At 50.1% G+C, this 13,264-nt stretch overlaps 4 protein-coding genes and 1 non-coding gene across 7 annotated transcripts; all 5 read right to left on the reverse strand.

Annotated features, from left to right (window-relative positions):
• Nucleotides 1-295: 295 nt before the first annotated feature.
• On the reverse strand, nt 296-1,986 carry FOIG_03607 (ATP synthase subunit 9, mitochondrial). The gene is made up of 3 exons (XM_031201559.1): nt 1,293-1,986; nt 852-1,174; nt 296-784 (listed from the first exon to the last, which is right to left on the reverse strand). The coding sequence occupies exons 1-3, from the start codon at nt 1,402-1,404 to the stop codon at nt 779-781; spliced, it is 441 nt and encodes a 146-aa protein (XP_031069083.1). The 5' UTR covers nt 1,405-1,986; the 3' UTR covers nt 296-778.
• A 1,904-nt stretch (nt 1,987-3,890) lies between these two features.
• On the reverse strand, nt 3,891-6,761 carry FOIG_03608 (uncharacterized protein). 2 transcript variants are annotated; one of them, XM_031201561.1, is made up of 3 exons: nt 5,267-6,745; nt 4,880-5,213; nt 4,289-4,805 (listed from the first exon to the last, which is right to left on the reverse strand). In XM_031201561.1, the coding sequence occupies exons 1-3, from the start codon at nt 6,404-6,406 to the stop codon at nt 4,792-4,794; spliced, it is 1,488 nt and encodes a 495-aa protein (XP_031069085.1). In that variant the 5' UTR covers nt 6,407-6,745; the 3' UTR covers nt 4,289-4,791. The 2 variants fall into 2 exon arrangements, with proteins under 2 accessions (XP_031069084.1, XP_031069085.1); XM_031201560.1 differs by having other exon boundaries at nt 3,891-5,213; nt 5,267-6,761.
• A 178-nt stretch (nt 6,762-6,939) lies between these two features.
• On the reverse strand, nt 6,940-9,923 carry FOIG_03609 (uncharacterized protein). 2 transcript variants are annotated; one of them, XM_031201562.1, is made up of 2 exons: nt 9,328-9,923; nt 6,940-9,267 (listed from the first exon to the last, which is right to left on the reverse strand). In XM_031201562.1, exon 2 carries the CDS (start codon nt 9,226-9,228, stop codon nt 7,177-7,179), a length of 2,052 nt encoding a protein of 683 aa, XP_031069086.1. In that variant the 5' UTR covers nt 9,229-9,267; nt 9,328-9,923; the 3' UTR covers nt 6,940-7,176. The 2 variants fall into 2 exon arrangements, with proteins under 2 accessions (XP_031069086.1, XP_031069087.1); XM_031201563.1 differs by having other exon boundaries at nt 9,357-9,922.
• A 391-nt stretch (nt 9,924-10,314) lies between these two features.
• FOIG_03610 lies at nt 10,315-10,403 on the reverse strand. Its single transcript has one exon. It is a non-coding gene; the product is annotated as a tRNA-Trp (tRNA).
• Nucleotides 10,404-10,483: 80 nt separating this feature from the next.
• FOIG_03611 (26S proteasome regulatory subunit N3) lies at nt 10,484-13,087 on the reverse strand. Its single transcript, XM_031201564.1, has 3 exons — nt 12,450-13,087; nt 11,056-12,380; nt 10,484-11,005 (listed from the first exon to the last, which is right to left on the reverse strand). Exons 1-3 carry the CDS (start codon nt 12,709-12,711, stop codon nt 10,862-10,864), a joined length of 1,731 nt encoding a protein of 576 aa, XP_031069088.1. The 5' UTR covers nt 12,712-13,087; the 3' UTR covers nt 10,484-10,861.
• Between the last annotated feature and the right edge of the window lie 177 nt (nt 13,088-13,264).

The raw sequence follows: 13,264 nt of genomic DNA on the forward strand, positions 1-13,264 counted from the left end.
ACAGATCATTCAGTTGCCTCTTAACCCACTCGAACGACTCGCTCATGCCCGCCCTATTGGTCTTCGCTGTGCGCTACGGCTAGCGACAGACGCTAGCGAGGGTAGAATTTACACCGTGTGGAGATCTCTTTTCCATATCATGAAGAAACTTCGATCGGAATTGTGTGCCTTGAAACGCAGGCACCAAGCATCGAGAGATCCATTATGTGTTACAGACCATGGTCACGCCCGGGTCAATTCGGCTAAGCTGGAAGAACAGTGTCTTCAAGCCTGTCTCCGGCTAGCCCGCCAAACCCCGGCACCGGCCCACGGGAGCTCAGCAAATGCCTCATGTTTACAGCTATCATGCAGCAGATAAAGCTACTCGGAACGATGTCATCGACTGAAAGTTAATTGAGACGTCAATTGGAACATCAATACGTGAAGTCACGATCATCAGATGAACCATGTATTTTGTGATGGTGGAACAAGGAAAATATCCATATGCATTGGAAGAAGCGGGATGAATGAGGCTTTTTATTTTACAAATTGATCCCTGGGAGGAATTATGCAGAATTTCCCCAATTCTAATCATAGGAAAGTGCCTATGACCAATGTCACTCCCAGATCTCTATCCCGTCTATTACAAGACAACCTCCCCTCTATCGTGCAAGCTGGCATCAAGCGCACCCATGTCAAATTTTTCAAGACATGGCACAATGCACTGCGCTCAGCAGCCTCCTCTGTCTCGTTGACTCGATCATTCGGCACGAGCCTACCCAATTGGCCGGGAAATAACTTAGGTCTAAAGTGGAGCATGTTAGTTCATGCTCGAAAGGGAATAGAAGTGCGAGAATAGGGAATTGACTTACGAACTTGGCCATGAGGGCAACCATCAGATCGAAAAGACCGATGGCCTCGACGAAAGCGAAACCCAGAATGGCATAAGAGAAGAGCTGGCCACGGAGGGCAGGGTTGCGGGCAACACCGTTAAGGAGGGCGGCGAAGACGAGACCGATACCAATACCGGCACCAGTCAGACCAATGGCGGCGGCACCCATACCCAAGTTCTTGGAGACCTCAACCATGGCCTGGGCGATCTCGGAGGAGTAGGCACGGCGCTGGACCTGGAAGGCGTTGCGGCTGGTAGCCTGGAGAAGGGTCTGACGCTTCATGGCCTGGAGGGGGCTGGCGCCTTGAATCGATTGTGAGCGAATTGTTCATTCATCGTGATGGGCGAAGTTCGATCGAGTCGGGTTCGACACCAGCTCAATTGAGCTCGAAGAAAATTTTTTGCCGCATCAGAAACTTACCAGAGATGGTTCGCTTGCTGGCAGCAGCGACGGGGGCTCGGACAGCAGGGCGAGCGGCCTTGACGGCCATCTGGGAGGCCAGGCGAGAGGCGAAGACACGAGAAGAGGCCATTGTGATTGATGTGTGAGGGGAGATGGTTGATGTTTGAAAGAGGGAGAGGCTGATGGGAGGTTTAAAGAAAAGAGATACGGAGCTCAGCACGAGACAGGACGGTAGTGGGAAAAGGAAAAGGGAAGAGAGAGCGCCTGGAGCCGGGAAGAAAGTGAGGATAGGTGGGCCCACACGGGTGGATATTGTCAGGGGGGTGAGGATGTCAGCCGGGGCAACGCTGGGAAGAAGGGAACGACGATGGATATGGGAGAGATGATGGTTACGGCGAACACGGGTGAGAATGTGACTTGAGCACGAACTTGAACAGACGAAAACCTCCCACAAACAAGATATTTGCCCGCTATTAAGCAGTCCAGGACCGCTGGAAAATGATGGGAATGGGGATGATATCACGGGTGCGAATTAGGCAAAGGGATTGAGCTCTGCACGGGCTGCTTAGCCGTCGGAGGGAATCGGGTGGAGTGAGATACAACAATGCTGAGCTGTGATTGCTCTGGAAGGACTGAGAAACCTTCAGGCCTGAGGCTTTTACAGTCGGAGGGACACACTTGGCGGTGGACCATGAATCATGGTTGAAGGGCTACAAGGAGCGCCAGCAAATAGATTGGGCCGGCGATGGAACGCGCAACATTGAGTGAAATCTCGGTACGGAGGAGGGACAAAGCCGGAACAACGAGAACCCCTACAGCTAAGACTAAAAAAGATATTTTGCGGCAACGGACAACGACGGTCGTACCGGATCTCCGAGACAATACAGCCAGCAGCTTCAATGAGATGTATCATCTAAACAAGTAGGTAATTGAGGTCGCCTTCAATCACATAAACCCGTCGAAATGGTAAAAATCGTCCAACTATGAAAAGCATCTTGACGCAAAAGTCGTCAAGAAGTTTTATCTTGATGACACGAGGTACCGTTACAGTGCTGACGCTTGTCTAGCCAAGGCTAGAACAGAATGACAACAGAGTTGATATCAGAGCTGGTATCCGTACCTGGACATTGGATGCTGCCGAGATCTGATTTTGATTGGTTATAGGCTTGAGCCAAGCGCAGCAACACACCCACCTATAAAGAGAGCAATGTGTACAGTGACAAGACACAGTACGAGCTGAGATTTCTCTCGGTGGCCCTTACAGAGCCTAATCGGCGAATCAAGGGACGAGTTTCCCACGTGTGTGGATGGTGAGAGACACTTCGAAGGATGCATTTGATACCGTCAAGTGAAGGTAAAGTCAATCCTGTGAGGGAGGGGACCAGAATCAAAGCCTTATTGAAAAAGACATGTACAGTACAAATGGGTCCTGTCTCGACAAGTTCAGGTTACTGCAATATCAACCATTTGAGCGTTGGTCTTCTCGATCATCTCGCGGAAGCGGTCGCTGAACACCCTGCCTCTTGCTTATCGATCACTGAGTTTGAGTTGACTTTTCTTAACGATCGCAGGCGAATAGAGAACGATCCCTTGATCTATACTCTATGATAATGAACAATCCTACAAACTGAGTACGTAGTATATCAAAAGTCATATGCGGTACGAATGGATCTGTCCTGTAGTTTCACTGAAGAGCTGGGACATGACAGTAGATCAGCCCTTTACTACCTACCTAGCTAGGTACTAGCTATCGTTGGGCGAAAGGAAAAAATTTTCCCGCTCGATCAAACAGCCCAGATCGAATTTAGGTTTGGCCGTCGATGAGTTGGGACAGTGCGCGAATCAAATGATGGACAGCAACGGGTGGCTGCAGCCTTCAACCTCCTGCAATAATTGCACGGCAGCGAGGCTGAAGAAAGTCAGAAAGGTTTGATATGACGAATAATGTCGTTTTGGCTAAATACTCAATTTGTCAAACACTCCCTTTCATGTATCAGGTCTTACGGGCGACAATTGGCCTTGTAGCAATATCGTTTTGAGGATAATATGGCACCGCTTATGCTCTTTTTGCTACAAAGAACAGAGCCATTTGCCAATCAAGGTTCGTAAAAGCATGAAGAGGTCAAGTTGCGTTGAAACTTGACATAACCACTTCCGCAGCCACAGAACGTCTAATAATTGCGTGTGAAAATAAAGACTGACACTGTATATCGGTAGCTCCAGCCTTGTCCCTATACCCACGTCTGTGAGAAGAGGAGTGCTCCCCATATTTCACATCTCATCTTGAATCTCAAATCTGCAACGGACAACACTTGGGAGTCTGGGGCAACTAGGGCCTGAGAGATTGGGATTGCCTAACCCCTAGGTAGGCAGGCACTGTAAAAGTCGCTGACTTCCAGGCTGACGAAAAGTTTTCGGCCCAAGGGGGTGTGTCAGTCCCAGTGCCAGTACTCACACTGTTGGGCAAGGGCAAAATCGGGACGAGCTTGAAAAAACTCGACCCTGTGCGAAACTACACAAGCTTGTCTAAGCTCTTTACCCTTTTGGGAAAGCTCGTTAGATCGGGCCAAGATGGTTGTCAAGAGTTAGGTATGAGAATAAAGGCTATTTCAGAGCCATTGACCTCGATATACCGTTCAAATACGCGCCGGAAGTCTCAATTACGATACGAACGCCATTTCTGAATTCCCTGATGCAATGCTGAACCGCCTTTCCATGCTGAGTGCCTCCGACCGCATCGAGAACGTTTTCCCGTTCGACCTCGGCACGACCTGAGGAAAATGGCATGACAGAGGTAGGTAGTCAACATGCATCCCGACACATTATGTAAACCGCAATAGTTGCAGGAGCTCAACTGCATGATCGAGTCCCTTGTAAGTCACACCAGGATTGTGGCATAAAACTATGATTCTCGATCAAGAACCAGGCGAACAGAGGACCCTGATGATCCTACTAGATCCAAAGAGAAAGAGAGAGAGAGAGAGAGAGAGAAAAAGAGAGAGAACGATGATGATGAGAGGAAGCTCATTTAATTCGAGCACGGGTATCACTATCGCCGAAGCGTCTAATCTATAGGTACATGTCAGCAAATTGTACAACGACAATATCTCGACTCCATCACTCCTCCGCCTCGACCACCTCTTCTTCCACTACCTCGGGTGCTTTGATCGCGTAGCCCTCGACAAACCCAGCAGGATCACACATCCGCTCTAGACTTATCCGATTCTCGGCCACATATCGACGGACCGCCTGCTTGTCCATCCGCACCCGTGGCACCGTCTTGACAACTGGCACGGTCTCTTCTTTAACTCCTCCGTCAGCAGTAGGCGATGTCCTTGTCGTTTCTTCGCCTTTCTTCTCCTCGGCCTCGGCCTCGGCTTCGGCGACAGGCTTTTCCTCAGGCTTGCTTGGGCCCAAACCGGCCTCTTCGACAACACCCATATCTCGCAGCACCTGGAGACAATCTTCGGGAAGAATCCACGTTGCCTTACTGCAGTCGCTGAGATCCACAAGGACCTCATTCTGGGGCGTCTTTGAGTCCATATTGATAGTCAATAGCCATCTCGCGATTTCACCTGCCCAGTAACGTTTGTAGCCCTTCTTACCAAGATCAGAAATTGGCTTCTCCGGCCCGCCCAGAATTCCCTCCCGCCGAGATATCTCGTACGAGGCCCCCATCAGCAACGCACCAAGACCCTTTCGCTGCCATGGGGGGAATATAAGGATGCAAGCGAGGTTGTTATTATCCCATGACATTTTCTCCTTCGAAAAGAATCCCGTAATTCGAGGCGAAGGGGGCTCAGGCTCGGTCGCAGTCTGCAAAGATCGAGTCGGAGGGGTGTAAACAAGTAGGAAGTAGTTAAAACCTGTGACATCGAAGAAGACGGATTTATTGTCGAGGAAGAGCTTTGCGAAGAGTGACAGGTTCTGGCAAAAGAGCTAAGAGCAAAAGTTAGCATTGGGGCTCTCCTTGACATAATGGGTAACCGTACCCCATCCTTTTCACCATCAACCTCCCAAATGCTCCATTCTCCTTCGTCCTGGACGATCTCCTCTACCAACCGAATGTTTCCTTCCCCTTTCCGTCTTTTGGGGCCAGAGGTTTTATTATCATGGGGAACAAGAATCTTTCTACGCCCCCGTGGATGAACGTATACCTTCCGACCAGGTATATGAGTCTTCCTCTCACACACATGGACGTGATGACACCAGGCAACCAATTCCTTGGAGTACTTGAAGCAGGTAGGACACACGTAGAGGCGATCAACTACTGGGTGATGTTCGCGATCCCGCCGGGATGATGATTTACCGCCTGTAGCTTGATCCTTGGCCCCCAGGTCCTTGCTGCCTGTTTTGCCTAGATTGCCTGATGATTCCCCAAGCACTTCTTTTCCATAGTAGCTAGGATACCACGTGCTGAAGCACATATTACCCAACACGACTTTGTCAATGTTGCGATCGGCTCGCAGAGGCGGCCGTACAGAGGGTGGGACGGGAGGCTTCGGAGGGTGAACTGACGTGACTGTTGGAGGCGGCGGTCGTTCGAGTATACGTGGTGGTTGTGCCGTAGGGCCATGAGGTCGGACAAGAGCTGAGGTCCGCTGGAATGAGTTTGTATGCGACTGGGGCACATGATAGGTGATCTCAGGCGCAACCAAGTCCGATGGTGGACGACCAGCGGCAATCGGCCGAGGTGGGGGCATGGCTGCCATCGTTGTTGGATGGAGATGGTGAGGGGGAGGCCTTACTGCTGGGCCTGGCTGTTCAAGCGGAGCCCATCGCAGCACAGAAGGGGGGTGTTGACTTTGCGCCTTGGGCTGCGATGGAGGTAGTTGAGGACGACCGTTGGAGGCACGACTCCGCTTCTGCTCTGGAGAGGGTGTCGGCTTCGAAGAAGCTGATGATAGTGTAGGTATTATAGGAGGTGGTACAGCCGTTTCTGTGCGTGGTTGAGGTTGTAGTTGCGTCACTGGTGTTGGTGGTGTTGGTGGAATGACTGGGGTTTGACGCGTCGCCCGGCGCGCGCTGGCGGATTTTGATTGAGAGTCAGAAGATGTTGATTTGAGTGCGGATGCGGGCAACAATTCTTGTTCGGAGGGATCTTGGTCTGGTCGCTTCCGCTTTTGAGGCATCGCTGTGCGAGCCTCGATTTAGAAATATGGTGGTTGATAGAGCTTTGCGAGTATGGAAGGGCACTAGGACTTGGACGTGGAGTTTCTGGTATACTGGACTAATCAAGGTAGACTAAGAAGTTGGGGCCGATGAGCCAGAATGGAGGTGTTGTCAAGTGGTTTTCGTTTTTAGCGACTGATAAGTTACGCACGTAGAAACATGGTTTATTTATGACTGGAAGATTTATGTCTTTTAAGGCTGATTCGACATTGGGTCCGTGAGTTATTTTAAGAGAAAGGGAACGTCATGCGATCAGATCTACGGCTAGGTAAGGCAGGCTTGAGTTGTATACTCCGTAGGTAATGTAGGTAGGCAAGACGCGACGCGGGGGATACGGCAAATGTCGCGGATGCTTCCTATCATGTCACAATCACGTCTATCACGTGCTATAGCTATTGGGTAACATGTCTCATGGTGTTTGAGTTTACTACCACCCACAGCACTACAGTCTTCTGTTATATCACATTATTTCTCAAGTACACTATACCACGCATGATGTTAGAACGGACATGTTTCAACGTGCTCAATTAGAAGTGCAGGTTTCTAAGAGCAACAACAACATTTCAAAGGAGCGAATAAATTCATCTCCAAGTTGAATGAGCAAATGCTCCCCTGTCCTCCACTTCCTGGTTACATTCCAACAACGTAACAGAAACAACATTTCAAAAAGTGAAATAGACTTGTGAAGTCAGACAAAAGTAAGCAACTGCTCCTCGACCCCTTTTGTCACTCAGTGTCGGCGCAAAGAGCAGGTTGGGGCATGAGCTGCCATGACACGGTCAAGGGTCTCATCACCCTCCTCCCAATTCTTGACCAGAGTCAGGAGCCGGCGACGGGCGAGACCAGCATCGCGATTACGGTACACGCTGTCGATTTTGCGCACATCGGTCTTATCGCTTACGAGCCAGCGCCTGTCCTCCTCCATGAACTGACTGTACGAGGTTTCCTCGCCATACCGAGCCTTGACATTGGCAGAAAGATGCTCTTGGACAGCCTTGCTCATCAGAATCTGCGGCCTGGTCGGCTCAGCTGGGTTGGCGAAAGTCGTGTCAACTGCTGGCCTGAAGGTTGCGGCCTTGAGGGCTGGATCTGGCAGAATTGGGTAGGCCGCGAAGTACACGAGCGACGGGCTCTTGAGCACTGCCTCTGAAATAAGATTGATTGCCGGAGGTGTCACTGCCATATGTCCAAAGTTGAGATAGGACAGATGGCTTTCGGCCGAGACAAGGTCCTGAATGGCAGTTACGGCACCATCCTCGATGTAGTTGTAGGCCTGCCCGAGATCATGGGTGGCATAAGCCTGTCCAAGATCAAGCACTTCGAGAGCGGGATGACCAGTAGCAGCCTTGCACAGCGCAACGGCACCTTTGGTGCTGACTCCGATCGACTGTAAGAGCAATCGAGTCAGATACGATGCCTTAGGTAGTGCTTGAGCAAGGGCATTTGCACCAGAATCCCCCATGGGGTTTGATGACATGTAAATGGACGTCAAGCCGCAGTGCGGAGACACGAGGAATTTCCCAATAGCCTGTGCACCCTCATTTGAGATGCCGTTGCCGTTGAGATAGATATGCTTCAGGGGTAGTTTCGCACCCTCGGGCATCTCGTGACCTGCCAAGCGGTTGAACAGGTCCGAAACTCCTCGGTCACCGAGCTGGGTTTGGTCGAGATCAAGAGTTCGCAAATTCCGAACTCCGGTTATGAGTCGATAGACATCCTCAGAGGCATGTGATCCGAGTGGGTTTCGCTTCAACCAAATGTTGGTGATAGCATCAGACTCGATCATGGCATCGACAAGAATATTGAAGCTGGGTCCGTCGATGCAGTTTCCAGCGAGATACCAAGTATCAATTCGTCCAGGGAGATCGTGGATGAAATTGGCGATCTCATGAGCACCTACAGGGCCGATGATGTTATTGCCCAGCAGGAAGTGGCGTACAAACTCATTAGGTCGAAGCGAGTCCATCAGTTTACCAATGTGATCAGGTCCAACGACCATTTTGCAGAGATCCATGCGTCCATCCTCATAGACAACGCCTTTGCGGAACTCGGCGCCTTTCACACCATAGTAAGGCTCACCTCGTCCATCATCCAGCTCGAAGCCTTTCTCATCACCATTCAGCTTGGAAGTGCCCCCACCCCTAAGATGGTTCAGGAATGGCACAAGATCGGCCTCGTGGGCGATCTCAACAGGCATGGGGATTGCTGGCACACCTTCAAGAGAAATGGGATGCTTAGCAGGGCCCCAAACTCCCTGTGATGTGATACGGGAGGCCCAAACAGGCGCCTGGACACCAGGGGCGGCACCGCTGGACAGGCCACGGGCGGTATGACCGTTGCGAATAGTGGCCTTCAGCATGTCATACCTGCGCTGCAAGGCAGCCCAAGCACGGAGGCGCACACGGTCTTCCTCGTAGCGTATGATGGCTGTTAGCGAACCTTGATGCACAGGGTACAAACAGGAAGAAATAGCGACGGCCAGGTTATGACGAGCAGATTTGCGCCGAGGGAGTTCATGAAGAGTATCGTCGATCCGATGCTTATCAAGCGGCAGAGAAACGATTTCATCTGCAGTGAAAGGATGAGAAGGCTTGAAGTCGGGAAGATGAGAGTCGAGCTCGACGAGGCTCTTGCGGCAGAGCGTCGCGAGATGGATAGCCAGGTCCATTTCTACCTCGTCGTGGTACTTGGTCGATGGTACCGAAGGCAAAGATGGTGTTGCGTGCTGATGTGTTGAAAATGAGGGCGGCTGAGTAGGCCAAAGCTCGGTAGCGGAAGCCATTTCCAAGTGCGCGACTTTGGATTCAGGTTTTATGGTGTACTTGTGAAATCAAAGCAGTCAGGCTTGTGTGTGATACGAAAAGGAAGAAAGGGCTCCCACTATTCCTATCGAGCCTTTTATATACCTACACAATGGAGATGGCTATTGAGTTAAGCTCAGCCTTACCGATAGATGACACCCAAACTCTGCAACAAATCTTCCAAGGGGGCCTTGCACTGGCTGGCACTGCCTTGCTGCTTGTTCAGACCTTGTCGAACGCAGGGCGTACTCTGTGCAGTGCACAATTGGCGGCTTGTTTGCCGAGTGAGTCAACCTCACCTCAAACTTTGAACATGCCCTCGTGTTTCCAGCAGCTTCTGGCGGTGGCCTCCACTTGTGTTCAGGAAAGGGCCGTGAATAGGACTCTGGTGACCATGCGGTTCCGAGTTTGAAGTCGAGTAGGTATAAGTTGCCTGAGATGAATGACAGTCAAAATATTCACGATTTGACTTTGAGTCTAATCTTCGTGGTTTGGAGCAAAATAATAGTATCACCAAGACAAGAGCAACACTGTAATCACCTCTCTCCACTCTTGACTTGTTGATCTTGATTAATGTTCCCAGCGCCTTGTGTTTGTGTGTTTGCCGTATACGTATCGATTTGATACTGATCGGATATAAACAGAGTGGAGGTTTAAGAATCCTAGATCGTGGCTTGGATCATGCAACATGTAAGGCAACCATGGATATGGCCCACACCTGTCGATCCAAGGGCGTAAGATTGACAACTAGGTGCCATGAAGTCCTAGACTAAATGGGTATCTTACGCTATATGGGTAGCCTCAGCTTACCTTCGTCTTTATAGAAGTATATACACAAAGATGTTAGTCAGAGTGGCATTATTAGGCCAGCAGCTTATATAAATTACCTTATATTTTAAAAATAATATAAAAAAGTAAGTTACTATATAGCTTTTATTTATAAATAATAAAAATTAAAAGAGGTTGTTAATTAATATTATATTTATTAAAGGAAATATAATTTAAAAAGAATCCTAATAGTTTAGGAGACAGCTAGATAGAGAAATTATATATAAAAGATAAAAATATGAGGAACACCGGATTTGAACCGATAACCTTCAGGAATCTCCGTGCTTAATAGCTGGAATCTGACGCGCTACCGTTGCGCCAGCTCCCCATCTGTTGAAAATGGTGGATCAAAGATATACTATATTCCTGAGTCCCCCGCCAAATGGTTCAGCACAAGGTACCCTTGCCGCCACCTGGAAAGAAACCTCGTATCTACTCACTAAAAGAAGCAGTGTGTTGCTTTTAGAATACCACTCTGAAGAAAACGGTGTTTCAATTCCTGTGTCAATGAGAATGACAAAGTATTCCATGCCTCTAAGTTTATTCCCGCCGTGCGAAGCATCTAATACACATACACTGAAGCCTTGGTAAGACGTTCAAACCACCTCAACCCTTCCCCTTTCTATCGCCGTATTCCAGCAGACTACCCACCACCGTCACTCTAAGCGACAAGCGGGTCATTAAAAGAAACTGCAGCTAACGGTACCTAACGATGTCGGCAAGGAGGAACCACAGGCATTGATCAATAGGTAGCAAATGCTCTCAAGCCGAGACAATATACAAAGTTTAGATACCATCAAAGTCTCCACCGAGGTCATCCTCGTCCAAGTCACCTTCCTGGATCTCCTTGGCCATCTCACGCTCACGCTCGCGGGCCTCCTGGGCATTCTTGAGCTCAAGACGATGTTGATTCATAGGGAATCGCATAGCCTAGTGCGAATTAGTCTCTATCCTGTCTCATGAATGAATGGGAAACAAACCTTTACACTCTCATCGTGGAGAGCTAAACAAGCTCGAATTCGGTCGTGGAACGCCTCACCCGGCTCACGAGTAGCATACACGTCACCAACCTCCTTGCTCTTCATGAAACCTCTCTCACGATCCAAGGTAGCTTCAATCACACCGTCGCGGATAGCCTTGGCGACAATGTACTCAGCCGACTCCTCGCTACCGAGATGCAGGCGAATGCAAATGTCACGAAGAGAGATGCGAGAGTAGGACAAAGACATCATGCGAATACCGGTCTTGATGACGTTCTGTCGTAAACGGAGGATGAGGCTGTACGTGCCATCTCGTCGGAAGGTATCGGCATGATCGGCAATGGCTGTCTCAAAGTCCTCAAGATTTCCAACTCTGACCGACTTGACCAGGAGAAAGTAGGGCTGGAGAGCGACCTCCATTGTTGGCTGTCGGAACATAGATCGGTCAGGAATGTCACCCATCAACAGCTCAACAACATAGAGCAGCTTGGTGGCTGTCTGAGCAAAGCCAAGGGCGCAGCTGCTGGAAGGAGCCTTTCGAGTGGCAGCAGTGAGATGCTCATGAGCCTCGGTGTAGCGCAGCTGAATAGCTCGGATGCGACCGAGGTAGTAGAGAAATCGTGCTACCTGGTTGTTGACAGCGTTCTCGGGAAACTGGGTATGCGAAACCAAGAGATCAGCCTGGTTGATGTGCGAAGTTGATAGGTAGTTTCGCAGCAGTAGAACGATAACCGAGGCTTGTGTGTCGACATCTTTACGTAGCACGGCGGTTCGAAGAGCGGCGAGGAGAGTTGGCCGGATAGCGACGACGGGGGATTGGGGAGAAGGGGGAAGAGGTGCAATGTGCTCGCAAAAGATGGAGTAGTAGAAGTAGACCTTGGCAGACAAAGAGTCGAGTGTACGGCGATTGAGCGATTGGACTCTGTCCGAAAGGTACTTAGAGAAGTCGGCACCGCGCTGGAACTGCTTGGAGTCAAAGAGGTAGACCTGGACAAGAATACCAAGGAAAATATCAATCTCAGGAATGGGTTCCTTGGCTTCTTTCTTAGCACCGTTCTTGCCAGACGTCTTCGCCTCATCGATTTCCATCTCTGAACCACTCTGTCGGCCCAGGATAACATCTTCGCGCTCAATGGCAGAAAGGAGCGGCTTAACAATAGCACTTGAGTTGGCGGTAGCTGGGAAAGCCTCGGAAATGACCTGTGCAATGATATCGGGGGTCAACCGCTTGCGGATGATGGAGATAGATCGTAAGGCGCGGAGGGAGAATCTGGCGTCGAAAAGTGAAACCGCACGGTCTATCAAAGCAAAGTTGCTCTTGATATCTGCGTTTGGAAAGACATGTCAGTGACTGTTTGGCTTGGGCTGGTCAAGCTCCGACGACAACTACTAACCTGCGATAGTCTGTGTTACAGGGTCAACCTTGGCCTCTTCCTCTTCTTCGCCCATTGACACATCACCTTCAGCGTCAGCCGCTGTCTTGTCGGACTTTTTCGACTTTGAAGGAGGAACAACAACGGTCATCTCTTCATCACCATCCTTGGCGGACTTCTTGCCCTTGGGCTTTGTGCTGTCCGTCATCTCCACGTCCTTGTTTTTCTGAACGTTGTTCCCGGCAGGCTTCTTTCCGTTGTTGTTTGGCGTCTTGCTGGGCATGACGATGGGTTTATTTGTGTGTATTGCGAGAATATGATGCTGAAGCTGCAGAAGCTGTTGATGACGGTAGTGGGAGAATACTGTTGACCCCGTGAGTCGTGCGCGCGCCTCAGCTTGTCGTGGCGCCGAGTTGGTTGGGCCCGGGCGGTGCTGGCTTGAAGAATGTACGGTGCCGAGGCCGAGAGAGCAAGACACGCTTTGAGATAGGAATTAAGACCGTGGTCGTCGTGGGGAGTTTGGTGCTGTATTGGATTGAGGGAGGTTCAAGGTGATGCTGCTGGTTGCTTGCTCGTGCTAGCTCACCAAATGGAGACCGGGGCGTGGTGACTGGCCAGTGGGCAACTGAGGCGACTGCTGAGAGACTACTTGGAAGGGCTGGAAAGCTACTTGTTTTCACATCTTATTTTGCGGCGCTCCACTGTACCGCCCAGGTATTCTTAATAAGCTGGTACCTTGTGGGGCCAGGAGCAGTGACGTTTCGATGTTGCCTGCAGCCTTTTGCACAACCTTGAGAATATCACGATGCTTATGTAAATTATGCAGATATTATGCT

The sequence above is a fragment of the Fusarium odoratissimum genome (genome assembly GCF_000260195.1).
Source record: "Fusarium odoratissimum NRRL 54006 unplaced genomic scaffold supercont1.4, whole genome shotgun sequence".
Lineage (NCBI taxonomy): Eukaryota > Fungi > Ascomycota > Sordariomycetes > Hypocreales > Nectriaceae > Fusarium > Fusarium odoratissimum.